Source organism: Chrysemys picta, chromosome 4, assembly GCF_011386835.1.
Source record: "Chrysemys picta bellii isolate R12L10 chromosome 4, ASM1138683v2, whole genome shotgun sequence".
Taxonomy (NCBI): domain Eukaryota; kingdom Metazoa; phylum Chordata; order Testudines; family Emydidae; genus Chrysemys; species Chrysemys picta.
Window position 1 is genome coordinate 117,451,575 of NC_088794.1, and position 26,139 is coordinate 117,477,713.

The 26,139-nt window shown below is 45.1% G+C and overlaps 1 protein-coding gene across 9 annotated transcripts in view; it reads right to left on the bottom strand.

The window, feature by feature from the left end:
* Positions 1 to 26,139, bottom strand: part of CEP128 (centrosomal protein 128) — a 418,852-nt gene that overhangs the window by 13,974 nt on the left and 378,739 nt on the right. For 7 of the 9 annotated variants that reach the window (XM_065593465.1, XM_065593463.1, XM_065593466.1 and 4 more), the window contains 2 exons: positions 12,130 to 12,207; positions 6,484 to 6,597 (listed from right to left, as the gene is read on the bottom strand). In XM_065593465.1, the coding sequence (XP_065449537.1) occupies positions 6,484 to 6,597; positions 12,130 to 12,207 (192 nt within the window). The remainder of the gene's footprint in view (positions 1 to 6,483; positions 6,598 to 12,129; positions 12,208 to 26,139) is intronic. The other 2 variants (XM_065593464.1, XM_065593467.1) reach the window with 2 other exon arrangements.

Genomic DNA, 26,139 nt, shown 5'->3' on the forward strand with positions numbered 1-26,139 from the left:
GAAAGGCAATGAACATGCTTTCTGTGAAAAATTTGCATTACTTAAGTTATATATCTCCTTATTTACTGAGATTAAAAACTGCCTCCAGTTTAGTTATACACGGAGATGGTATTTTTTAGCATGAAACTGATAAACGCTGATTCCAATCCCCAGAACATAAATCTTGTAGTTAGGTTTACATCTGATTTTTGTCCCAAATTTCTTGCCCTTGTCAACATTCAGAAGTCCTAGAAAGAAGCTACTTTCCCTGCTTTGCCCAGGGAGCTTGGCCATTTCTTGCCACTATAACGAGCTGTATAAATGTGGCATGTTTCCTTTCCTGTATAATCGCATCTAGACCCCAGAATGAAACAGAAGGACAGAGCATGCAAGCATTGATGGCACAACTGAACACTGATCCACATCAACTTGTTCCAACAAGAAATCTAAGTAACTGCAAAACTCAAATCCATTTTCCCCTTCCATTAATTAAATCCAAAACTTTAAATACAGGTTTGATATTTCACCTATGAAAACCTGAAATTGCTTTTCCATTTTTCCTCCCAATTTTAAAATAAAGTAAAATACCATATATGCTGTTCTTATTTATATTGTAAAGAGCATCTGGATATGTGCATACAACATATTACTTTGTTGAGAGGAGGCACTTGGTCTAGAGGCTAGAGTAGAACATTTAAACAATGCAATTTAACCAAAAATATCTGGAAATGTGTTTTAGCATTGAAGCAAGGGGTCTTTAGATATATTGCTCTCCAAAACAAGATTAACAGGTTGGCTTAGTTTCTAATTACTTTATTTCTTCAGATGAGAAGGGATGATAACACTCATATGTATTGGTTCATGGAATACTACACTTTGCTACTCAATTTCCTCATAAAAAGCATCAGGGGATTTTCTTAAAAGCATCCTGCAATTTATCATTCTTAGTAGTATTACACTTTGGAAACAGCCTCCCCCCCAGCATTAATTTAGAGACTAAAAGGGAGTTTTTGTCCCATTAATGTACAGGGGATTTGCTCCTATTAATACTAATGGGAATTACACATATTAATCCCCTTGTGTGTCAGTGAGGGACTTGGTACCTAGACTATACATCCTACAGTAATAACCTTAAAAAGAAAAAACAAATTTCAGGATTTTTTCCTGAATATGGAACTGTAAAGCTGTTCTTCCTTCATCTTCGCTCCCTCCAAAAATCCAATCTTAAAACAGACCTATTAACAAGCAGTACTTGAGGTGAATACTTCACCTGCAATCTCTACATTGCAACAAGCCTCTCCATTTGCACAGTTGGCAGCTTCTCTGTTACACCCTTTTCCCACACCCTTCATGGTTTTGCTTTTTGTTGTTGTCGTTGTTTGCATATTTAGGTTGTAAGCTGTTCAGGGCAGGGAACTTTTCTTAAAATGTTCAGTTCTACGTAGCATAGTGCCCATCACTGTGAATTTTCTCTCTCTTATTTCATTTTGTTATTCTACACATTGTTTTATTATCAGTTCTATTACTGTGTTCTACCCTTCCTCCTGCTCCCTTCCCCTACCCTCAGTTCTCTTTTCTCCACTATCTTTCAGCCCCCTCGACTGACAGTTCAGTACTATGCTTATTTTTACTCAGCCCACTCCCCACCTCCCCCATTGCAGGAAATCTGACATTTTTATCTGTCCAGATAGCACTTATAACTTGTCCTGATCTTCTAAGCAACCGGGTTTTTTACAGCCTGTCATAAGCCTAAATTCAATAGATGAAATTACAGAGTATGGGAGGGAGGTGAGAAGGAGAGGAGCCAACTGAAAACAAAGGGATGGGGCAAAATTGATCTTGGAATAGCAATCTACAAAGAGTGATCATGCACCTTCTGGTTTGTGTTTGTTTTTATTTTTGTTGCTTAAAATAAAATAATCAGGTCCAAAAGTGAGACCAAATAGTGCCTTCTGTGAGATTAATGTCAGAAAGCAAGCTGAAAGAAGCACATTCGGTAAGGAAGGGCTTAAAGGTCATACAGGAGGAGGGAGGCTGACTGAGGCAAGAAGCTGTATGTAAAAAGGTTGATATGAGGCTACTGCACACCACAGAAGCTCTTTATAAAAACTCCCTTTTAAAATACACTTCCTTATCACTTACCAAATACTTGGCTACTTTATACAGTGAGTGTAGTGCACTGTATATAAAGTGTGAATTGAAACAGTTAGCAAGCAGGAACTTTGATCTCTCTAGATCGCGCTCTCTTCCATAAGGCTGAGTGATAGAATAGCTAATGATAAATGGTAACAGTAACATAACTAAGCAAAACAATAGTGTATTTGAGGCAGATAAGACAATTCAGTGCAGGGTAAGAAATGCAAGCAATAAAGAGGGATTTCTTGAACTAAGCCAGGCTGATCACTGAAATCAGATTAGCACCCTTCTGTTACCTGCTTTTGAACATTCCGTTCTATTTGCAACAGCTGTGACAGCAAAGACGACTATATATTGTGCAAAAAACAAATTAGGCCTGACTAAAGGGAAGCCAGGAAATGTTTCCTGTTGTCTAAAGAAAGGGGAAATTATTATTTTGGAATAAGCCAAGTATTGGGTTCTTAATATAAATTCAGATCAAGCCAGCACAGTGAGCTCAGTCAGCTTAGTGCAATATTGCATTATACTCTCAGCTGATGCAGGCCTTGCTGCCAGCCAGCATTTCAACAGGTTTCCAAATCTGGTAATTGCTGATGGCAACTGCTGTGGAGGGACATGAGAAGTGGGGGAAGGTTAACTCCAGCACTTGAACTGAAATGGATGCTGTCTTTGCACACTTTCTGTTAGTCCTTCCCTATAGAAGAAGTATAGCTTGGACATGTCAGAGAAGTCATGGGCTTCTTACTATAGATACACTGTCAGCTGGATGTCAATGCCCAGAACACCTCTCTTATTTCTCTGCCAGAGGAAATAGATCAATAATTCCACGCTTATGAGCTCAGAATCTGTAGACGTTACATACGACCCCCCAAAAAAAACAAAGCCCCCCAAATAAAACTATATCATTGAATATAGCTTGGAGTCTTCATAGAATCATAGAAGAATAGGGTTGGAAGAGACCTTAGGAGGTCATCTAGTCCAACCCCCTGCTCAGAGCAGGACCAACACCAACTAAATTATCCCAGCCAGGGCTTTGTCAAGCTGGGCCTTAAAAACCTCTAAGGATGGAGATTCCACCACCTCCCTAGGTAACCCATTCTAGTTACCTTCCTAATGAAATAGTTTTTCCCAATATCCAACCTAGACCTTCCCCACTGCAACGTGAGATCACTGCCCCTTGTTCTGTCATCTGCCACCACTGAGAACAGCCTAGCTCCATCCTCTCTGGAACCCCCCTTCAGGTAGTTGAAGGTTGCTATCAAATCCCACCTCACTCTTCTATTTTGCAGACTAAATAAGCTCAGTTGCCTCAGCCTCTCCTCGGAAGTCATGTACCCCAGCCCCCTAATCATTTTCATTGCCCTCCGCTGGACTCTCTCCAATTTGTCCACATCCTTTCTGTAGTGGGGGGCCCCAAACTGGATGCAATACTCCAGATGTGGCCTCACCAGTGCCGAATAGAGGGAAATAATCACTTTCCTCAATCTGCTGGCAACTCTCCTACTAATGCAGCCCAATATGCCATTAGCCTTTGTGGCAAAAAGGGCACACTGTTGACTCATATCCAGCTTCTTGTCCACTGTAATCCCCAGGTCCTTTTCTGCAGAACTGCTTCTTAGCCAGTCGGTTCCCAGCCTGTAGCAGTGCATGGGATTCTTGCATCCTAAGTGCAGGACTCTGCACTTGCCCTTGTTGAACCTCATCAGATTTCTTTTAGCCCAATCCTCTAATTTGTCTAGGTCGCTCTGGACCCTATCGCTACCCTCCAGCATATCTACCTCTACCCCCAGTTAAGTGTCATCCGCAAACTTGCTGAGGGTGCAATCCATCCCATCATCCAGATCATTAATGAAGATGTTGAACAAAATTGGCCCCAGGACCAACCCGTGGGACACTCCGCTTTATACCGGCTGCCAACTAGACAGAGTTATTGATCACTATCCGTTGAGCCCGACGATTTACCCAGCTTTCTATCCACCTTATAGTCCATTCATCCAATCCATACTTTTTTAACTTGCTGGCAAGAATACTGTGGGAGACCGTATCAAAAGCTTCGCTAAAGCCAAGATATATCATGTCCACCGTTTTCTCCCTATCCCTAAAGCCAGTTATCTCATCATAGAACGAAATCAGGTTGGTCAGGCATGACTTGCCCTTGGTGAATCCATGTTGACTGTTCCTGATCACCTTCCTCTCCTCCAACTGCTTCAAAATGGATTTCTTTAGGACCTGCTGCATCATTTTTCCGGGGACTAAGGTGAGGATTACCGGTCTGTAGTTCCCTGGAATCTCCTTCTTCCCTTTTTTAAAGATTGGCATTATAGTTGCCTTTTTCCAATCATCCGGGACCTCCCCCAATCACCACATGTTTTCAAAGGTAATGGTCAATGGCTCTGCAATCATATCAACCAACTCCCTCTGCACCCTCAGATGTATTGCACCCGGCCCCAGGGACTTATGCATGTCCAGCTTTACTAAACAGTCCTTAACCTGTTCTTTCACCACTGAGGGCGGCTCACTTCCTCCCCATACTGTGCTACCCAGTGCAGCAGTCTGGGAGCTGACCTTGTTTGTGAAGACTGAAGCAAAAAAAGCATTGAGCACTTAATCTTTTTCCACATCATCTGCCACTAGGTTGCCTCCCCCATTCAGTAGGGGTCACACACTTTCCCGGACCTTCTTCTTGTTGCTAACATACCCGTAGAAACCCTTCTTGTTACCTTTCACATCCCTTGCTAGCTGCAACTCCGATTGTGCTTTGGCCTTCGCGATTACACCCCTGCATGCTCGAGCAATGTTTTTATACTCCTCCCTAGTCATCTGTCCAAATTTCCACTTCTTGTAAGGTTCCTTTTTGTGTTTAAGCTCACTGAAGATTTCTCTGTTAACCCAAGCTGGTCACCTGCCATATTTACTATTCTTTCTACACATCAGGATGGTTTGTTCCTGCACCCTCAATAAGGCTTATTTGAAATACAGCCAGCTCTCCTGGAGTCCTTTCCCCCTCATATTAGCCTCCCCCGGGATCCTACCCATCAGTCCCCTGAGGGAGTCCAAGTCTGCTTTTCTGAAGTCCAGGGTCTGTATTCTGCTGGTCTCCTTTCTTCCTTTTGTCAGAATCCTGAACTCGACCATCTCACGGTCACTGCTGCTCAGGTTGCCACCCACTTCTACTTCCCCTACCAATTCTTCCCTGTTTGTGAGCAGCAGGTCAAGAGAAGCATGGGAAACTTGACTAGAGTTTGAACACTGGCCTGCAAAATAGTTGAAAGAAAGCAAGTTTCGCTTTGTCTCTGTTGTTTTGTGAGAATATTGGTAAGGACCTTTTGTTTTATTTTGGTCTTTGCCATCATCTGTTGCCTGTTTCTGTGTGTGATAAGTTGTATCTCTCTGACGGCCCGCTGGGTTAAAGGCAGGGTGCCCCTCTCTGGTCTTGGATATCTTTCTTTGGAGGGCAGCAGGACTGTAGTCTGGGTTATGTACTTGGGATACATAACTCTTAGGGAGTCTGCCCTCTTCTGGTCAGGGCTAAAATAGTCCAAAAGAAAAAGGCAAAGATGTCCATGGCTCACAAATGGGCCGGGTCCCTGCAGCCTCCTGCAGGGTAAAGGCCAATAGTCCTTGGGAGGAAGATCTGGGCTCCTTATCCCTTGCATGTCCAAACAACCCTGGCTGAATCCCAGAGCTTCACAAAGAAAAGTAAGGAAAAGCTGGTCCCTCTTTTTCATCAGAGGGTTCAGTGTGGCTGGTGCTCTCAAGCATTTTTTTCAGTAGACAGCCTGTTGCCTGGGACCAGGGAGCTCTATGCTCTAGTGCAGTTTTTACCAGATGCTACCCAGCGTGAACCTGGATCCCCCCTTTTTAAGGACCCATCCTTAAAAGATTCATGAGCTCTTTAACTCCTTCTTGACTGGTGCAGGAAGCTGCCCTGCCACCCTGTGCCACAAGAAATTCTCAATTTCCAGTTAAAGGAAGTTGCTATTAGCAGTGTAACCAATGAGAAGTGACATGATGAATGAGCACTTTGCTATAAGTAGATGAGGTTGGTAGCTGAGAGAGGGGATGAGGGTACTTTTCACTTGGGGAATTGGGGAAAATTAGGTCTCTAAATTTACCTTTTAAGTTAGAGGACCAGAAGGAAAGCAAATAGAAAAAGTGCAATGGGGTGTTTCTAGGGAATAAATGCTGACAGAGCTGGGGCCCATTTGGCTGCACACTTGGCAGGCAAGGCCTGATAAGCGAAGCAGAAACATTGCTCATATAGGATTTTAGTCAATGCCTGCAACTTGAGCTAATCTCCATAAAATGCGCATCTGCTAGTGACTGAATGCAAGAGGGAACGACACAAGAGAAAGGAGACAGACATACTTTTAAGTTTTTGATTCTGCGCTTTGAATCCTCCAGCTGCTGCTGCAGAGAGCCCACAATTTCCTTGTATTTAGTGTATCTCTCTTCAATTATCTCCCTCTGACGATGAGATTCCTGGAAACACATAAAAAGGTCTGACTGTTTTTGTTTGTAAGGTGAGAAAGTAGCTAAAGAAAGAAACCTAGTCTGCTCATGTAAATAAGAGTATCACTAATAGACATTCAAAACAGTAAGGGCTGATTAAATACTGGCGTTCAGGGCTAGAAATATAGGACCCCTATTGCCTTGCTGGTGATGAAGGTGTAAGAGGCTCTCTACAGAACCCTGACGTTAAGATGAAAGCAATCAAATTTAAAAATAAAAGGCTTTTTCCCCTTTGCTAATTAATATTGATTAATCAATGATTCTTTACAACTTCCCCACAGAACTAAATCATATCATGGAATTCAGTATATTTCTTTCATGGGGGAAAAACAAAATTAATTAGGAGTATTTAGATACAGCTGCCTTTGTGTAGCTCATAAAGAATTTTTTTATAAATTACGGTACTGATCGCATATGACTCCAGTTAAGATCCATCATATTTTTGCAGCTAGGGAGGAGCTCTGTTGGAAAGGTTGTGGGGTAAAGGGAACATACTTGCACATGTGGTGGTTGTGTCCAGGAATTAGACAGTTTGGAGAGGAAATTATTAAAGAGATTCACTTCATGACAAAATGGCAGCTTCCTAGAGATCCCCATATCTGCTTACTTAATACTCCAGTAAAGATCTACATTTTAAATGGAACAACAAATTAATTTCTTTTTTATTGTTAGACTTTGTATTGCACATTATTGGAAAAATGTGACTTCTCATTCTAGGGAATTGTGGTATAGTAAAATTTGGAGTGTCCTTGTAATGGAAAAACTTTCACAGCCAGTATGTACACAAGAGAAGCTCCAAGAAGAGGATAGGTATTTAGAAATGTGGTCACCCTTTTTAGATTATTCAGAGGAGGAGGGCTCCCCAGCCAGCAAATCATAATCTTTAGTCAAATTCCTTGAATATTACCCTGATCCCGAATAAGTAAAGTACAATGTTGTATGTTAATGTTTTATTGTAACTTTACCTTAATACAAAAATAAATAAGAAAGATGTTCTGAGAGTACTATCTTACAATGTTTTGGAAATGAAAAAAAATGCAACACAGATGTGATAAATTAGCCAATGCGCCACTTAAAAGAGTCAGTGTAGTAGGGTGCAACAGAGGCTGTGAACCATAATTACACAGAGAAGTGCCTCCTTTTGCCCAACCCCACTCTACCACTGATATATGGGGGACAACTAACATTAGTCTTAGAAGGAGAAAAACAGTGTTGAAGCGCTTAACTTGTTCATCCTACAGCAAAGTGAAATTTGCTGGAAGTGTGCTGTAATATTCTAGGACTCTGCTGTACTTAGCAGGATCTAGAAGAGATATTCTTCCCTATAGTATGGAAGCATCATTTTCAAATGTATCATTTCAAACTGAAATACTAACAGAACCTCAAATCAAACCCTACCTTCACAGCAAAGGGATAAAAATCTAGCTCTCTATAATACTGCAGTCAGGTAGTTAGTGTGGCTTTATGTAGGAAAACACTCAATAAAAGCACAATTTCCAAGCATTTAAATGACAACCACCACCTACATGGGCATACCAATTAGGAAACATGACAGAACTCACATTTAATAAATATAATTTTGTCTTCCTATATAAAATAATCAAAAACATCCAGCATAAGGGACCAAATGCTGCCAAATTCAAATTTGAAATTTGTACTTCAAATTGTACCAAGTGGCAAGTTTTCACAGTGTTATACAGATATACAGTATTAGAGATGGACCGGAACTAAAAGTCTGGATATGAACTGAACCCTGAGTTGCAGATCTAAATTATGTATCTGCAATCCATAGCAGATTGACATGGAAGGAAGAATACCATATATAGACCAACCACCACCATTTACTACAATACTTTGGTGTTCTTTGGAGGTCTCTATTTAAATACAAATCAGGACTGACACTGCTTAGCTTGTAGGATCTGATAAAGTTGTAGTACAGCAGAAATATCCCTTTGAGAGCACTTCTCTGTCTTGGAAAATGCACTCTTAGTAAATATGTGAGGCTTTTTCTTAAAAATCTGGTATTTGTAACCATTCTTTCTTGAGGTGTTGGCTCAGGGAAATAAGGGTGGATATTTATGGTCAGAAAAATGGCTACACAAAGATGCCATGATCTTACTCAACTGAAGTTCTCCTTGAATTAAAGTCCATCTATTATGATTAGGGCTCCTGTCTATCATGGAGGTTGCAGAAGTCACGGATCTGTGACTTTCCGCGATCTCTGTGACTTCTGCAGAGGCCAGTGTGGCTGACCCCAGGGCCAGTGTGGCTGACTCCAGGGCCAGCTGCTCACTCCAACTCCTCTGTGAGATAAGTATCGTCAGCTCAACTTAACAGACAAGGGAAGTGAGGCACAGAGAGGTGCAGTTTCTTGCCCAAAATCACATTGCAGGATTAGCGCTCAGGAGTCTGATGCTGATCTCACTCTTGCTAAGGTATATCAGAAATAGAGCTAGAGCAAAATTTTCTGAGCAAATAGTTTATTCACCAAAAAATACAGTTTGGGTCGAACCGAAACTATTTGTAAATTTGATTTGAATTTGCCAAATATTTTTGGGATGTAAGTTGCCATTCACAAAACTACCAGAGGAGGTCGTGGTTGTGGTGTTACTGGTGCACTTCTTCACAATTTTTAGCCTAGTGGTTAGTACAATCACGTGGGATGTGGCCCCACGTTCAATTTCCCCCTCCATTTTAACTAGAGTAGCCCCAAGTTGCAAGAGACAGCCCTAACCATTAGGCTATGGGATATTCTGGTGTGGGTCTCTCCCTCCCTCCCACTGAAGGTGTTCCACTTTTTATAAACCAATTATTAAATACTATGAATTGCTACTATGAATGACAATGAATAGTCATTGGGCCAATGAAAAAATGTGAGAATTACTCTATAGCTTGGTGGTTAGGACACTCCCCTAAGATATAGAAGACCCTAGTTCAAGTCCCTACTCCAATGGCTAGTTAATTATTCATCAAAAGTGGAAGAACTTCAACAGGAGAGACTGAGAATGACCAGAATATCCCATAGTTCAGTGGTTAGGGTGCTCTCCTGCAATGCATGAAACCCAAGTTCAAATCCCTTTTCCACATCAGGAAGGGGAACTGCCAATGAAGCAAAAAATCAGTTATTCACCCAGCTCTAATCAGAGCTCCACTGAAGACAATGGACATACACCGATGTAAAACCAAGATGAAGTCTGAATCAGCCCCAAGGTCTCCTAACTCACAGTCTTGTGCTCTAAAGACCAGAATACAGTGTCTCCCATACACATAATTTGTGCAGTGCTCGTGGATCTCTCAGTACGAAAGATTCTATATAGAAAATAAATGAAAATTAATATGCATTTTCACTGATGGATGTTTTAAATAATTCTGATTTAAAAGTTTGAGCGAGCTATTGGGTTCCCAACTCTCCTTTAGAAAATAACAACAGGCTTTCAGTATAGAATTTCTTAATTTTGTGTGGCTCTCATGAATGTAAAAGAATTACAGCACAGCAATTTAGCCATTAAGCCCCAAAAGATCTAATTGTAGGCTTACCAGCCTTGACAGGATCTCTCCTAACACTGTCAATATGTCCCCATGAGTCAAGACAATCATATATCTTTATTTGACAGCTATGCTGTGAAAAAAACACACTTTTGTAGGTATTAGGTGAGAAACCAAGTCCAGAAACTATACAGGCAGATTTACTGCAAACCTCAGCTATTTCCACTCATTTCTCTGGATCTGTTAGGAAGATATTTTAAAAACTGGGATGAATGGATTTAATTGCAGTGTTTAAAGTGAATTATTACTGGTGATGGTTAAATAAGAGCTAACTGTATTATTGTTGTTGTTATCTGTTGAAATCCCAAAGTCGTTACACAAGCAAAATTCTTATTGAAATCATCAAGTAATTGAGTAAAATCTGAAGGAGGACTTTATGATTTGACCCATTATTATTCCTACAGTGCCATAAAGATGTGTAGTGCTTCACATGCAAAAGATGATGGCAAAGGCTGTGCATGCCAAAGAATTTATAACCCAAGTTGTATGGCAGGTTACCATGTATGCATTACAACCCCACTCAGCCTTTCCGTATCGCTACAGCTAATCAATTATCAATTGCTCTTCAACCTTCAAGTATAATTTCTAAACTCTCTTCTCTCTCCCTTTTGTGCTACAATTTAACTCTGTAAAGTGCTTTAGGAAATGTTTTGTCTGAGATAAAAAGTGAAGTGAAGTACATAAAGTAAAGTGAAATTCTGCTTACCTCTCTCACAAAAGTAGTCTTGTTAAAATCAGTGGGACTACTTGTCTGAGTACAGCAAACAGGATTTGGCCATTAAATTGCATTGTTCTGTATTACTAATGCATCTCCCTTCATCATGCACAACAATCTCTCTGTTAATACACCACTAAGCAGGAAAAACCAATAGCACAAAGCTGCAAACAGTCTAAGGATGAGATTTAGACCACTACATTCATTCTACTGGGACCTGATTCTGCAAAGCTCATTAGCTTCTATGGAACTTATGCACATGCTTAAGTCCTTTGCTGAATTGGGGCTTTGTGACCTAAGTCATTCTTGAACCTTGGTACTGTCAAACAGAATGTGGAAGATCTGCAGCACATATTGTAGACTTACAAAGAAAGCACTTTACATGTAAGAGTTGCACTCCTAAACACTGGAGTATACATTAATAGAAAGTAATGATAGCATTTGATGTTCAAGGTGATCTGACAATGTTTATCAATTTGGCATACTGAACTTTGTGCTTGATTTTCCCCCTCAATATATGAGGATGTATCTACCTAACATAATGAATGAACTTGACACTCAAACAGCTTTCATGTTCATGATGTAGTTTTCACAGACTTATCAATAAATGACCTGGGCTGTGAAACCACAGGCACTCAGCAGTCCTCATCGTGAATAGCGCTGCCAGGGGAACTGCAGGATGTAATGTCTATATAAAAATCAAACAATAACCTACCTCTTTCCAATCATTGATGCAGAAGTTATAATCACTAATAAAAAAGGCACCACATCAACATATTTTGAACAAGTCAGTAAAGTCTATAGCAACAGCACTTTAAATAGTTTAGTCAATTATCTTGGCTTGCCTAAACTGAAAGTTTTATAATGTAGTCATATGACTTTTAAAAACTAACTTTATATTTGTGGCTAATCTAAGCACTATACCCAGATGTACAGACACTCTTTTCCCAACCTATGTATTATATAATTTTTTTAGCATTAGCTTTAATAAAATTTTTAAATCTGTTTTTATTCCAGTATTTCCTTACCAGTATAAAGTTAAACTAATTCCACGATTTTCAACTAATTCCCCAAGAGTAGGAAATAAACCCCACTATTACTATATGAGTTAAAATTGGAATACTGTAGTTTAGATTTCATTGTATGTCCTTTAGGTAATAGATTTTTCTTTGCACATCAGGAAGTTGTCAATTATTCTCAACAATTCAGAAATACTGAGAGACAAGTGAAAACGTTCTCACTCCAAAATCTTTGAAATCTTCCAAAAGACTCAGTTTCTCAGGAACGGACTCTAGATGGTCCAAGGCCACTCGGGTACTCTGAAGAATAGAACACAAGAAAAAAGAAGCATTATAAAAGTTTGATAAATGCTTTCAACCCTATTCTGAAGTCTGAAACACTAAAATTCCCTGCTCATGTTGTAACCTCCAGGATTTATATAAATATCTGTGTATGTGTCATTAAACTACTCAGTGTAAAAATAATTGCTACTTACAGCTAAAAATGATAACAATAATGCAATTGTTAACAAATTGCACTCTTATCATGAGCATCTATAAAGAATTTTAATCAATTTCTTGATTGCAATGATTCTTATTCACAATGGATGTAATTTCTAATTTTCATCTTATTATTAATTCTTATTATCATCATCATCATAGCATTTAGGAGACATGGACCCAGACCCCATTGTGTTAGATTCTGTACAAACAGAACAAGAAGACAGACCCTGCCCCAAAGACCTTAAAAGCTAATTTTAAGACAAGAGACAACAGATGTATACTGACAAATGGGGGAGTACAAGGAAACAATGAGACAATATTGGTCAGCATGACAGGTTGTGGTCTCAGGACGCCAACAGCCGAACCATTGAACAGTTTTTTGTGGGCATCCTGGCAAAGGAGAGTTTTAAGGGGGGGTTTGAAGGAGGATAATGAAGTATCTCTATGGATGTTTACAGGGAGCTCCTGTCAAGCATGAGGGACTGCATGGAGAAAGCATGAAGGAGCTTGTTTAAACATTTAACAAGCAGACAATGGAGACTGTCATCATAAACCAAACGAGATGTGAGTCAATCTTTTGATATTGAATGAGAGATGATAGAAAAGGTTGGGATGGGTCCTGAAAGCGGAAACAACTAGCTTGTTTGACGTGACAGAGAGGAGGGAGCCAGAAGAGTGAAGCAAAGAGAATGGTGATGTTAAAGCAACATGCTAGGAAAATGATCCCTGCAGAAGCATTCTGACTGGGTATGAGTGGGGCAAGAAAAGGACACTGCAGTAACTGAGATGTGAGATGATAAGAACCTGGATGAGAGTTGAGTTGTGTGTAGTGCTTAAAGTGCTCCAGGTTGCAGCCCCAGGATATAAAATTTCCTAGAAATGAACTGGGTAGCTGAAGGGTGCACATTTTTAGTACAACCTGGAAAAAAACCCTTATGACTGGCTGCCTTCACCACTTGCCCACCTCCAGGAGTACAGCAGTGAATCAGAGCTGGTGCAGAAAGCAGGCAGAGCTCTCTGCCCCTCCCCTCAAAAGCCCACACCATTCTGATGGAGGAGGGGAAGAGCAGAAAGAGTACAGCAGCTCAGAGCAGCTGCGCTCCCTCCTCCCCAGCCTCTCTTGTGAACGGATGGCTCCTCTGCTCCTCCCCTCTCTCTCTCTGCAACAGGAGGCTTGGGACTGGCAAAGGGGGATGAAGAACTCTTGGAGCTGCCCCCCTTCTAGGGTGCACATTTGGAAGGGGCAGAAAGGGTTCCTGCTGCAGACCCCCCACTAGGCCTAGAAGATGGGTGTGAAAAAATCCAGGGGCTGCAGGAGGAGCAGAGATGAGGCTGGAGGGGGCAGAACAGATGGGAGGGCTGAAGGGACAGGATTGATTTGGGCATTTGGGTCAGAATTAAGCGCTGGAAAGGGCGATGGGCAGGTGTGGGGATCATGACACCTGCCCTTTTTATAGAGCTCTTTAAGCACTTGATGTGTGGCTGGATAGAATAGGCCATATCTTAGTGATATTATGCAGAAAGAATCTACAATTTCCTTGTATTGTAATTATAATAGTGAAGTGGATTTAACAAAAATATTAATTTGTAAATCTGCAACAGAAGTATGTGCGTATGTACACCCCACCCCCCACAAAGAGGAATGAACCACAGTCATTTTTTGAAAATAGAAACATTTATACTTAAGAATTATGCAAAGAATATGTATACTCAAAATTTTATATTTTTTGCAGTAGAAATAGATCTACTAAAGATTGTAGAAAGTTTTGGGCAACAAATCAATAGCAGGATACATAGGCAGTATTTCATCTCTACGCCAATGGTTCAAATCCAACCTATAGCAAGTTGAGCACAGTTGAAAACAAGTGGGTGGTAAGATCCAAGGAAGGCGTGTGGCTAGGTTAGATGGTGCATGCACTAATACTGAGCATCTCCTCAGCTTTCCTACTGACCAGGTTCCTCTGGAGTTCTTCAAAGGCTGTTCCTCCACTACTTGCTGAAGGGCATGTAGAAGCAACATTGCTTTTTTTTAAAATTATTTTATTTATTTATTTATTTATTTTGAGTGAATACTTCCTTTGGCATAAGAGGCCTCACTGGCACATGAAGATATAAATTACATTACTCTGCATCAGGTTATTTTAATCTAGTTCCTAATCTACAAAGAACCATAAACCTTATTGTTGCTGCTGTAAGCTGAAGTATAAACCAAAACTAAGAAAAACTCACAAGCCACGCAAAATTAATCAATTACAAAGTCAAATGACAGCATGCTCCGAAGTCTGAGCAAACTGGGCTAAAGGCCTTCAACTAAGGAAGCTTTGCTGCTCATCCTGGAGAGTTCAGCTCACCAGACAGCAAGACCATCCTAGCTAGGTCCCATACCAAGCTTTTAGAGTGACAATGACACCTTTAATTTTACCAGGATACAAAGAGGGAAACAAGTGGATAGCTCTAAGCAGGGCTATTACATGTTTAGTGCAGTCTGCCCCAGAAGGCTGCAATCTGAATCAGATGAAAGGTCACCCAAAAATGTTATAGAAGCAAAATAACAAATGAATGAAAAATTGTTGCATGGTCAGCATTAGGGAGGAAAATGTACACCTCCTTGGTCAAACAGAGATTTAACATGGCTTTACAAGCCTCCTTTATTCCCAAAGAGAATCAACCATTATCAGACTGAAATAGAGCAAAAGGTGCAGTTCTTCAACAGCATAGTTGGAGTCAAACCTCTATCACCTACCAGAGATAAAAGGGTCTGTAATGACAAAGGAGCAGTGGAACAGACACTCAGATGGCAGCCCAGAAACCTATTGCTATTTGCATTGCACGGTACACCCACAACGAAAGACAGTTCCTGCCCTGTCTTTTTAAACTCTCAGTAATACCAAACCTTACTATAATGTGAAGACGAAAACGTCAAAAAAATAGAATGTACAACAGTTTCCTAACTGTACAGATAAACAGATTAAACAAGGCAATATTCTAAAGGGAAGCAGACCTGTCTCATCTTTTTCAGAGAATTGTTTCTCTTTGTGAAACTACAAATAATAAATAAAAACAAAGTGTGGCATATGCTCAAAAACTCAATTTCTAGGTCTAATAACAACAGTCCCCAGGGTATAAAATTATTATTTTTTGCTCAATTTAAAAAAATCGGGAAGAAAATCCAGGATGTTCATCTGCCCAGCTCATAGAAAGCATACTAGCAACAGCTCTCTCTCAGGAAAACAAAGTGTCTTCTGCTGACCCTCATCAGTGTATTGGTGTCAGCCAAACAGGGGAGCAGCAACTATATAATTCAATTAAAGCCATATTTGAAACTTATCCAAAACAGAGAAAAGAATGATTACTTACTCTACAGTAACTGTGGTTCTTTGAGATGTTGTTGTCAGTGCGAATCGCACTGTAAGTGCACATGAGTCTCACGAGCATGAGATCAGAGTCTACTGAATAGCAGTATCCACTGGGGCTTTGCAAGCGCCCCATGGCTTCTCGTGCTCCGATGCAAGGGCATCAAGGTTGGAGCGGCCGCAATCCTCCATCAGTTCCCTTGCAATTCAAAGCCCATGTTCACTGAGGTCTCTGAAAGCAGGAAATGGAGGGCTGGTCAAATAACCACAGTTACTATAGGGTAAGTAACCATTCTCTCTCTCCTTTGAGTGTATGCCAGCATGGATCCCACTATATGTGACTGGCAAGTAGCACCCTCGCTGGATGGTGGGATGAAGCATTATCAGCTGCATCAGCTGAACAGTGATTGTTGTACTGCTCTCCCAAACTTGGCATCTGCCCTGGTGGCTAAGTCCAATGCATAACATATGACAAAGGTCAATGGGTTACTATGTAAAAAGCAACAGAGGGTCCTGTGGCACCTTTGAGACTAACAGAAGTACTGGGAGCATAAGCTTTCGTGGGTAAGAACCTCACTTCTTCAGATGCAAGAAGTGAGGTTCTTACCCACGAAAGCTTATGCTCCCAGTACTTCTGTTAGTCTCAAAGGTGCCACAGGACCCTCTGTTGCTTTTTACAGATTCAGACTAACACGGCTACCCCTCTGATACTTGACACCATGGGTTACTATGTGTTGCCACCTTGCAGATTTCAGAATTTGGCACATTTTTGATACAGGCAGAAGATGTTGCTTGAGCTCTGGTGGTATGAGCTTGATGTTCAGTGGGAGAGGTACAGCAGCCAGCTGGTAACACAGCGAGATATGTTGCGTTATCCACTTAGATATTAGCTGTGATAAGGTGGCCTGGCCTTTTGAATGGCTGGCTGTAGCCAGTAATAAATGGGGAGACAATCTGATTAGTTTGGTTCTGTCCATGTAGTAAAGTAAAGCTCTGGAAATGTCCAGCATCTGTAATTTTTCTCTCAGTGTTGATTGGGCATTGGGAAGAAGACAGGCAAATGGATTGATTGATTGAGATGGAATTGTGAGACCATCCTGGGGATGATCTTAGGGTGAGGATAGAACATCACTTTGTCCCTATGAAATATCATGTAGAGAGGGTCAGCTCACTCACTCTCCTAGCTGAAGTGACAGCAACAAGGGTGACCCATCTTCGGAGTGAGCTGAAGTAGATGTATTCTGAAGAGGATCACAGGGAATGCACATGAATCTCAAGAGGACAATGTTGAGATTTCAGGCAAGAGAAGGTTCTCTTACTAGTGGATAAGTATTTAGTAGAACCTTGAGGAACTTCAGTGCCCCAGGTATGAGAACACCAAGCATGACTGTACTGGCATATGGCAAGCAAAGACTGCTGGAAGGTGGACCATAAAGCCAGAGTGTTTCAGATGCGGAAAGCAATTGAAGATCTTTGGTACTATAGCCTGCATAAGGTCCATGCCCTATGGAGAGGTCCAAATCAAGAATCTCTTCCATTCTGATGCACAAGTCCTTTTGGTGGATGTCTTACTGCTCTATATCAGGATCTCCTCGACTTCTCTGGAACAGTCCTGTCCGTGTTACTTACCCAGCTAACATCTGGGCAAATTAATCAGATGCAGTGACTTTGGGTCTGGATAGGCTATCAGACGTGCTGTGCAATCAAATCCAGGGAGTGGGGGAGATGCACTGGCAGCTGAAAGGATATCTGTAGCAGGTGTGTCATCCAAAGCCATCTCTCTTGGTATGGAGCTACAAGAATGATTGCGGTTTGTTCTCTTTTGATTTTGGAAATCACCCCATGAATCAAGGGAATCAAAGGAAAGTTATAAAGAAGGCCTGGGTTCCACTGCAGAAGGAAGGCATCAGGCAATGAGCTCTGGCTCCTGTCCCCCCTGGAAAAGTTATTCTGGCATTATCCTTGGTCTGTCATGGAAATCTTACAATGATGGAATTTCAACTTTACGATGGATCTCTACAGGGACCAAGCATGATTCGTCACTGGTTGTTTGCTTAGGAAATCTGCCGGGTCACTGCTGACTGCAGGGAGGTGAAAAACCATTGGGGTTATCCTATATTGGTGGGATCATATCCAGAGTCTGATAGCGTCCAGATAGAGGGATGATGAGCAGGTGTCTCCTTGCTTGTTTATATAGTGCATCATGGAGATGTTTACCATCAGGGTTTGCACTGTGGAATCTGGGAGGACAGATAAGAATTACATAGAAGCTAGCTTGATGTCTCTAAGTTCCAGGACATTTATGTGAAGTCTTGTGTTATGCGAAAAATTTCCAAGAGCCAGGTCCCTTGCATCTATAACTTGTTCAGATGGGCTCCCCATCCTGTCCCCCATGTGTCTGTGATTAAAGTCTTGGTAGGGCCTCGGGATGAGAATAGTAACGATCTCCTTATGTTTGGGTTCTAGCCACCATGTCAACTCTGTGAGGACATGAAGTGTCACCAGGACCTTCTTGTCCATCCAATGTCTCACCAGTAGACAGACCCTGCTGGGATTTACGTCTGATCTGTCAATCATCCAGATAAAGACAGATATGGATGCCCTGTCTTATCAAGTGGGGTGTTACCATGACTAGATATTTTGCAAAGACTGTCAGTGCTTTGGAGAGTCCAAATGGCAGTACCTTGTACTGATAAAGATTTGGCACCAGTATGAATCTCAAGTACTTCCTGGGGGCCAAGTGAATGTGGAAGGATGCTTCCTATAAGGTGAGAACCAATCCTGACCCTGGAGAGATGGACTGACAGAAGCAAGTGTTACCATCCTGAACCTGAGGAGGCATATGTATTTGCTTTGGAGTTGTTTGAGGATGGGATGATGAAATATCAGGAGTTAGAAGCCTCTTCCCTTGTACTCCTGTGATACCTGTAAGGTGCCGAGATAAAGCAATGAGGCCACTTCTGTATGTAATAGGATTGTCGTGAGAAGGTGTGAAACAGAAGCCCATTGGTGGTTCACTACTCTGTGTCAGCAACTCGTCAGGCCTGACATATTCATTACACTTAACATGCTATTGTCATGATCTATAACCAAAAAGTGGCATGTAATATATCATTGGAAAACCATTGATCCTTAATATTCTTGTGTGATGTATGTGAAGGGTGTGCACAAAGAATTATAAATATGTGCTAGAATTATGTTCTTTAAATGTGTTTGACAAGCAATGCATAAGCCCTGTCTGCCCTAGACATAGAAATGCATATTTACTTGTCTGACCAGCCTGGTCATCAGGCACAGACAATGAAGGCACATTTAGAGTCAAGGTAGACAAAGCCATCAGGAGAGCAAGCAGGAAAAACTGATCACCTGATAATCTTGATGGGGGATGGAGACTGCACCTCCAGAAAGCCTTCCTGCCTCTTGAAGCAGGGTTGATGACTTTGGGAAGATATAAACAAGGACAGAAAGCCATCTTGGCATCCATCTCTTGAAGGAACAAAGAAACCAGCACTCTGATTCTGTAAGGGTGGATCCTGGATGGAACAGCTAGTCATGCTGGAAAAGTTGCCATAAGTAGGGAAACCATCTTGAACAAGGACTATATAATTAAGTTTTAGTCTTAGAAGTAAAAAGCAACAGAGGGTCCTGTGGCACCTTTAAGACTAACAGAAGTATTGGGAGCATAAGCTTCCGTGGGTAAGAACCTCACTTACCCATGAAAGCTTATGCTCCCAATACTTCTGTTAGTCTTAAAGGTGCCACAGGACCCTCTGTTGCTTTTTACAGATTCAGACTAACACGGCTACCCCTCTGAGTCTTAGAAGTGTATTTTTGCTTTTGTTTTCTTTTAACCCTTTCTATCTTTATTCCTTTTACTAGTTATCACTTAAACTTATAACCTTTTGTTTAATAAACTTGCTTTATGCTTTCTATAAACCAATTCAGTGCTTTGATTAAAACAGACTGTTTGTTAAAGGTAATAAGCCAGTGGGTGTTCTCTCTTTAAGGGAGCAGTGAAAGGACAGTTACCTGTTCCATAACTAGCGTTCTTCGAGATGTGTTGCTCAGGTGTATTCCACTATAGGTGTGCGTGCTCGCCATGTGCACCGATGCTGGAAGTTTTTCCCTTAGCAGTATCCGTAGAGGGGGAGCACCGCTGCGACCCCTGGAGTGGTGCCGACATATCGCGCCATAAAGGGGGCGGCGTGCTCCCCCCCACCTTCAGTTCCTTCTTGCCAGACAACTCCGACAGAGGGGAAGGAGGGCGGGACGTAGAATACACCTGAGCAACGCATCTCGAAGAACGCCAGTTATGGAACAGGTAACGGTCCTTTCTTCTTCAAGTGATTGCTCATGTGTATTCCACTATAGGTGACTCCAAGCTATCCCTGATGGAGGCAGGTAGGAGTTTAACTGTAAAGATTTAAGGGTTACCCAGGCGGAGCACCACACTACCAAACCTGGCATCATCCCTTGCTTGGGAGACAATCGCATAGTGCGATGAAAAAGTGTGGACAGAGGACCACATAGCAGCCCTACAGATGTCCTGAATAGGGACATGAGCCACATAGGCCACTGACGAGGCCTGGGCTCTCGTCGAATGGGCCTTCACAATAGGAGGCGGGGTAACCCCTGCCAGGTCGTAACAGGTGCGAATGCACGAAGTGATCCAGCGGGAGATCCACTGGGTGGAGACTGGTCACCCCCTCATGCGTTCTGCCGAAGCAATAAAAAGCTGGGGGGACTTCCTAAATGGCCTGGTTCTGTCTAAGTAAAAGGCCAGTGCTCTGCGCACATCTAACATGTGCAGGTGGCGTTCCTCATTAGAGGAATGGGGCTTAGGACAGAGAATTGGGAGGAAAATATCGTGATCCATGTGGAAAGCCGAGATTACCTTCAGCAAAAAGGCAGGGTGAGGGCGAAGCTGAACCTTGTCCTTATGAAAGACCGTATACCGCGGTTCAGAGGTCAGGGCCCTGAGCTCGGAGATCCGGTGGGCTGAGGTGATAGCCACTAAGAACGCCACCTTCCACGACAGGTGGGACCACGAACACGTGGCTAACAGCTCAAAGGGAGGCCCTGTGAGGCGGGAGAGTACCAGGTTTAGATCCCAGAGCAGGACCGGGGGTCTGGCGTAAGGGAATGCCTGATCTAACCCTTTCAGAAACCAGGATGTCATGTGATGTGAAAACACAGACAGGTCCTGCACCGGGGGATGGAAAGCTGAAATGGTTGCCAGGTGCACCCTGATGGAGGAGGGCGCCAGGCCTTGGGTCCTAAGGGACAGGAGGTAATCAAGGACAAGCTGGATAGACGCGGGAAGAGGGAGAGGAACCTCTATCCCTCGCCCACATAGAGAACCTATACCACTTAGCCAGGTAGGTTCGCCGCATGGAGGGTTTCCTACTTTCCAGCAGGACCCTTCTTACATCCTCAGAACACCTTCCTTCCTCCTCATTTTACCCATGAAGCAGCCACGCTGTCAGGTGGAGCGCGGCTAGGTTGGGATGGAGGAGACGACCTTCCTCCTGGGAGAGTAGGTCCGGGCGTAGCGGCAGCCTGCAAGGAGGGGCCGCTAAGAGTTGCAGCAGGGACCCGTACCAATGTTGACGGACCCAATCCGGGGCTATGAGGATAATCCTCGCCCCGTCTGACTTCACCTTCTGTAGGACCCTGTCTATTAAGGGGAAGGGCGGAAAGGCGTACAACAGGGGCCCCAACCATGGGAGCAGGAATGCATCCGATAGTGCCCTGTCACCCTCTCCCGCTCTGGAGCAGAATTCAGGACACTGTCGATTCTGGGCAGTGGCGAATAGGTCTACCTGGGGAGCACCCCACTGTAGGAAGATCCACCTGGCCACCTCCTTGTGGAGGGACCACTCGTGCTGTTGGGAGAATATCCTGCTCAGGCGGTCAGCGAGTGTGTTACTCTTGCCGGGCAGGTAAAAAGCCCGCAGGAGTATATTGTGAGCTATACAGAACTCCCACAGGAGCTGGGCTTCCTGGCATAAGGCCCGGGAATGCATGCCCCCCTGTTTGTTGACGTAATACATGGTGGTTGTGTTGTCCGTGAGGACTCTGACCACCCTCCCTTGTATGTGCTGGTGAAATGCCACGTACACCAGGCGTACGGCCCTGAGCTCCCTGACATTTATGTGCAGGGTTAGTTCTTCTGGTGACCACATACCCTGGGTCCTGAAAGCCCCCACTTGGGCTCCCCAGCCCAGGTCCGAGACGTCCGACACTAGATCTAGTGAGGGAGGGGGCTCTCGGAAGGGAATACCCTGAAGCATGTTGCTCGGGAGGGACCACCATTGGAAGTCTGCCACCACCTTGGGTGGCACTGTGACCACCTTGTCCGGGCCATCCCTGGCCTGGGAATACCGGGAGGCAAGCCAGAGCTGAAGGAGCTGCATCCGAAGTCTGGCATGTCTCACCACATAGGTGCAAGCTGCCATGTGGCCCAGGATTTGGAGGCACACCCGTGCCGTGGTTACTGGAAAGGCCATGACGGAGGCGATGAGAGCTTTGAGCTTCTCGAATGCTGGGAAGGGAGGCCATGGCTACTAGGGAATCTAACAGCGCCCCTATAAAGCTTATGTGTTGAACCAGGATTACCGTGGATTTCTCCTCATTTACCAGTAGGCCTAGAGCCCCGCAGGTGTCTAGCAGGAAGCTTGTCTGCTGCTGCACCAGAGCGCGAGACCGGCCCTTGAGCAGCCAGTCATCGAGGTAGGGGAAGATCTGCAGCCCTTTCCTCCTGAGGTGGGCTGCCACCACCGCCATACATTTTGTAAATACCCTGGGGGCAGTAGAAAGGCCAAAGGGGAGGACTGTAAATTGGAAGTGGTCCTAACCCACCAGGAAATGGAGGAAGTGCCTGTGACCCTCGAAAATATGGATATGAAAGTACGCATCCAGGAGGTCAAGAGCCGTAAAACAATCCCCCTGGTCTAGAGATGGAATAATAGAGGCCAGGGACAGCATGTGGAATTTGCAATGCACCAGAAACTGGTTGAGATTCCGCAGGTCAAGGATGGGCCGAAGCCCGCCCTTCGCCTTGGGGATGAGGAAATACCTGGAGTAAAAGCCACTGCCCTGGTATTCCTGTGGTACCCTTTCCACTGCTCCCAGAGAGAGGAGGCGCTCTACCTCCCGGCTGAGAAGGAGGGCATACTCCGGGGCCCCGGCCGGCTGCCCGGACAGGGGACAGTTGGGAGGGGTTGAAACAAACTGCAGCCTGTACCCTTGGGAGATTGTGCTGAGGACCCATTGGTCCGACGTTATATGGGACCACTGCAGTTGGAAGTCCGATAAATGGTTTAGAAAAGGTAACTTTATTAACTGGGTGGGGGGGGTACACTGGCAACAGGCCCGGTGACCCCCCTCAACCAGTCAAAAACGCCGTTTGGCCTTCGAAGCCCCAGGCCGTGGGGCCGAGCGGGATTGGTGTTGGGACCGGTGCCTTTGATCCCTCTGTCGCTTAGGTGGGGGTTCATATCTGCCCCTAGCTTGCGGAGCAGAGGGTTGAGGCCTGGGCTTGTCCTTGGCAGGCGGGATTTTCAGGCCTAGCATCTGTTGGGAGTCCTTCATCCCATGCAGATGGGTGTCTGTCTGGTCTGCGAAAAGGGCCTTGCCATCAAACGGCAGGTCCTGCATTATGGACTGGGATTCTGACGACAGCCCTGAAAGCGAGAGCCACGACGCCCGTCGCATGGAGACCGCGGAAGCCATCGAACGAGCGGCTGTGTCCGCCGCATCCGAAGCTGCCTGGAGAGCCGCTTTGGCGGCGGTCGCACCCTCCTCAATCAGCGCCCGGAACTCCTTTGCATCCTTGTCAGGAATGAGGGGCTCAAACTTGGGGAGGGATCCCCAGAGATTAAACTCGTAACAGCTCAGAAGCGCATGATGGTTGGCCACTCTGAGCTGGAAACTCACTGACGAATAAACCTTTTTTCCAAAGGTATCTAGTCTCCAAGCATCTTTGTCCTTTGGTGTGGGCGCGGGCTGACCATTCCGCTCGCCGTGGTGGACTGACTCTACCACCAGGGAGTTTGGAGCTGGGTGGGTGTAAAGGTACTCGAGACCCCTCGCGGGGACGAAGTACTTCCTCTCGGCCTTCTTGGAAATCGGCCCAAGAGAGGCCGGGGTCTGCCAAAGGCCAGTGGTGATGTTGGCGACTCCCTGATGGAAAGGGAACGCCACACGCCCCGGTACTGAGGAGGCGAGGACATTGAAGAGAGTATCGGAGGACTCCTCCATCTTCTCGGCCCGGAGCTCGAGGTTGGCTGCCACCCTCCAAAGCAGCTCTTGATGTGCTTTAAAGTCCTCTTGGGAAGAGGGAGGCGGTACCGCAACCGAATCGCCCTGTGCCGAAGAGGTGGACGGTGCAGTGCCTTCAGCAGCCAACGGCATCGTGGGCTCCATGTCCGGGTTCGGTGCCGGAGTCGGTGCCGGGGGTTCGGCACCCATGGCCTGATCCTGGTGCCGAGGAGGCGACGCGGGTTGGCCCTGAGAGGCTCCCATCATGAAGCGAGGTCCTGGCTGCGCAGGTGCCTGAGGCCACGGTGCCCACTGGCACCATTGTCCCTGCCAGGGCACAGCCTGGAACTGAGGCGCATCGGGTGGTAGGACTGGTTGTTCTTGCGGCGCGGTGCGGTCCAGGGAGAGATGGCTGCGTACCGAAGCCGAAGTCCTGGAAGAGAGCACGGTGCCGTTGGAATGACTGGAGCAGTCTCTGTTGTGACGGCTCCTGCCCCGAGACTTCGACCTGGACGATGTTGATAGGTAGATGTCCGAGGAACTGTCTCTGGACTCCCTGTGGCACCTGTGGCCACGGTGCCGGGGACTCTCAAGACATGCTGAGGGCATGGCCTCTGCGATGGTGGGCGCCTGAGTACGAGTGCCAGTGCCGACAGCGTCGAGACCTGTTCCTCTCGGAGCGGCTGGAAGAGGAACAGCGCCGTCTCTTGTCGCCTCCGCGACGGTGTCCAAGAGTGGAGGAGTGGGATCCGCTCGTTGAAGAGTCCAGACACGGTGTCGACGTGCGTCTTGGGGCTCTGCTCGGCACCTCGACCCGGGACGGTGCCTCGACCTCCGACACTTCCGGGGAGGGCTGATGGCGCTCAAAGGCGGCTTCCCATGGGACCGGGGGCCCGTCTGAGGTGGCGCTCCCGGCACCGGAAGCGCTAAGATGTCACGTGCGGCCTGAGCTGCCTCTGGCGTCAAAGGCATGCGTACCTCCAGCAAGGCTCGCGTGGCCGAGACTGGACTACTCCGCTCAACCCGAGTTGGAGGTCTCCATCCTGATGGGGATCGCGGGCTGCCGAACTCAGGTCTAGCCTCACCCCTGTTCTTCTCTCGGCGCCGCTGACACTTCCCTGGCTTCTGAGTTGGGGAGCGGTGCCGGGACGTCGACGGCGCCTCGCTGCGCACCGAGGATGTGGTATCGGGTGCCGATTCGGAATGGCGCACCAGAGGCGCTTCGCCACGTGCCGAAGACGCGGAGCGCGGCGCAGTGTCAGGTCGACGAGCCGGTGCCGGCGCCAATGCTGACTCCATTAAAAGAGCTCGGAGTCGGATCTCACACTCCTTCTTCGTCCGTGGCTTGAAGGAGTGGCAGATCTTGCACTTGTCACTAACGTGAGACTTGCCCAGACATCGAAGACACTGATTGTGTGGATCACTTCTGGGCATGGAGTTATGACAGGAGTCGCACGACTTGAAGCCTGGGCCACGGGGCATGCCCCGAGCCAGACACTCACAAAAGAAAGTCCAGTAAGGGAAGAGATCAGTGAAACTGGATACCACTAAGCTAGAAACGCTGCAGCTAAGCTAAGCTGGAGCAAGTTCCGACTACCTTCACTGGCGGCAAGAAGGAACTGAGGGTGGGGAGAGCACGCAGCCCCCTTTATGGCGCGATATGTCAGCGCCACTCCAGGGGTCGCAGCGGTGCTCCCCCTCTACGGATACTGCTAAGGGAAAAACTTCCGGCACCGGTGCACGTGGCGAGCACGCACACCTATAGTGGAATACACCTGAGCAACACATCTCGAAGAACGCTAGTTACGGAACAGGTAACTGTCCTTTCACTGCTCCCTTAAAGAGAGAGCACCCACTGGCTTATTACCTTTAACAAACAGTCTGTTTTAATCAAAGCACTGAATTGGTTTATAGAAAGCATAAAGCAAGTTTATTAAACAAAAGGTTATAGGTTTAAGTGATAACTAGTAAAAGGAATAAAGATAGAAAGGGTTAAAAGAAAACAAAAGTAAAAATACACTTCTAAGACTCAGAGGGGTAGCCGTGTTAGTCTGAATCTGTAAAAAGCAAGAGGGTCCTGTGGCACCTTTAAGACTAAGAGAAGTATTGGGAGCATAAGCTTTCGTGGGTAAGT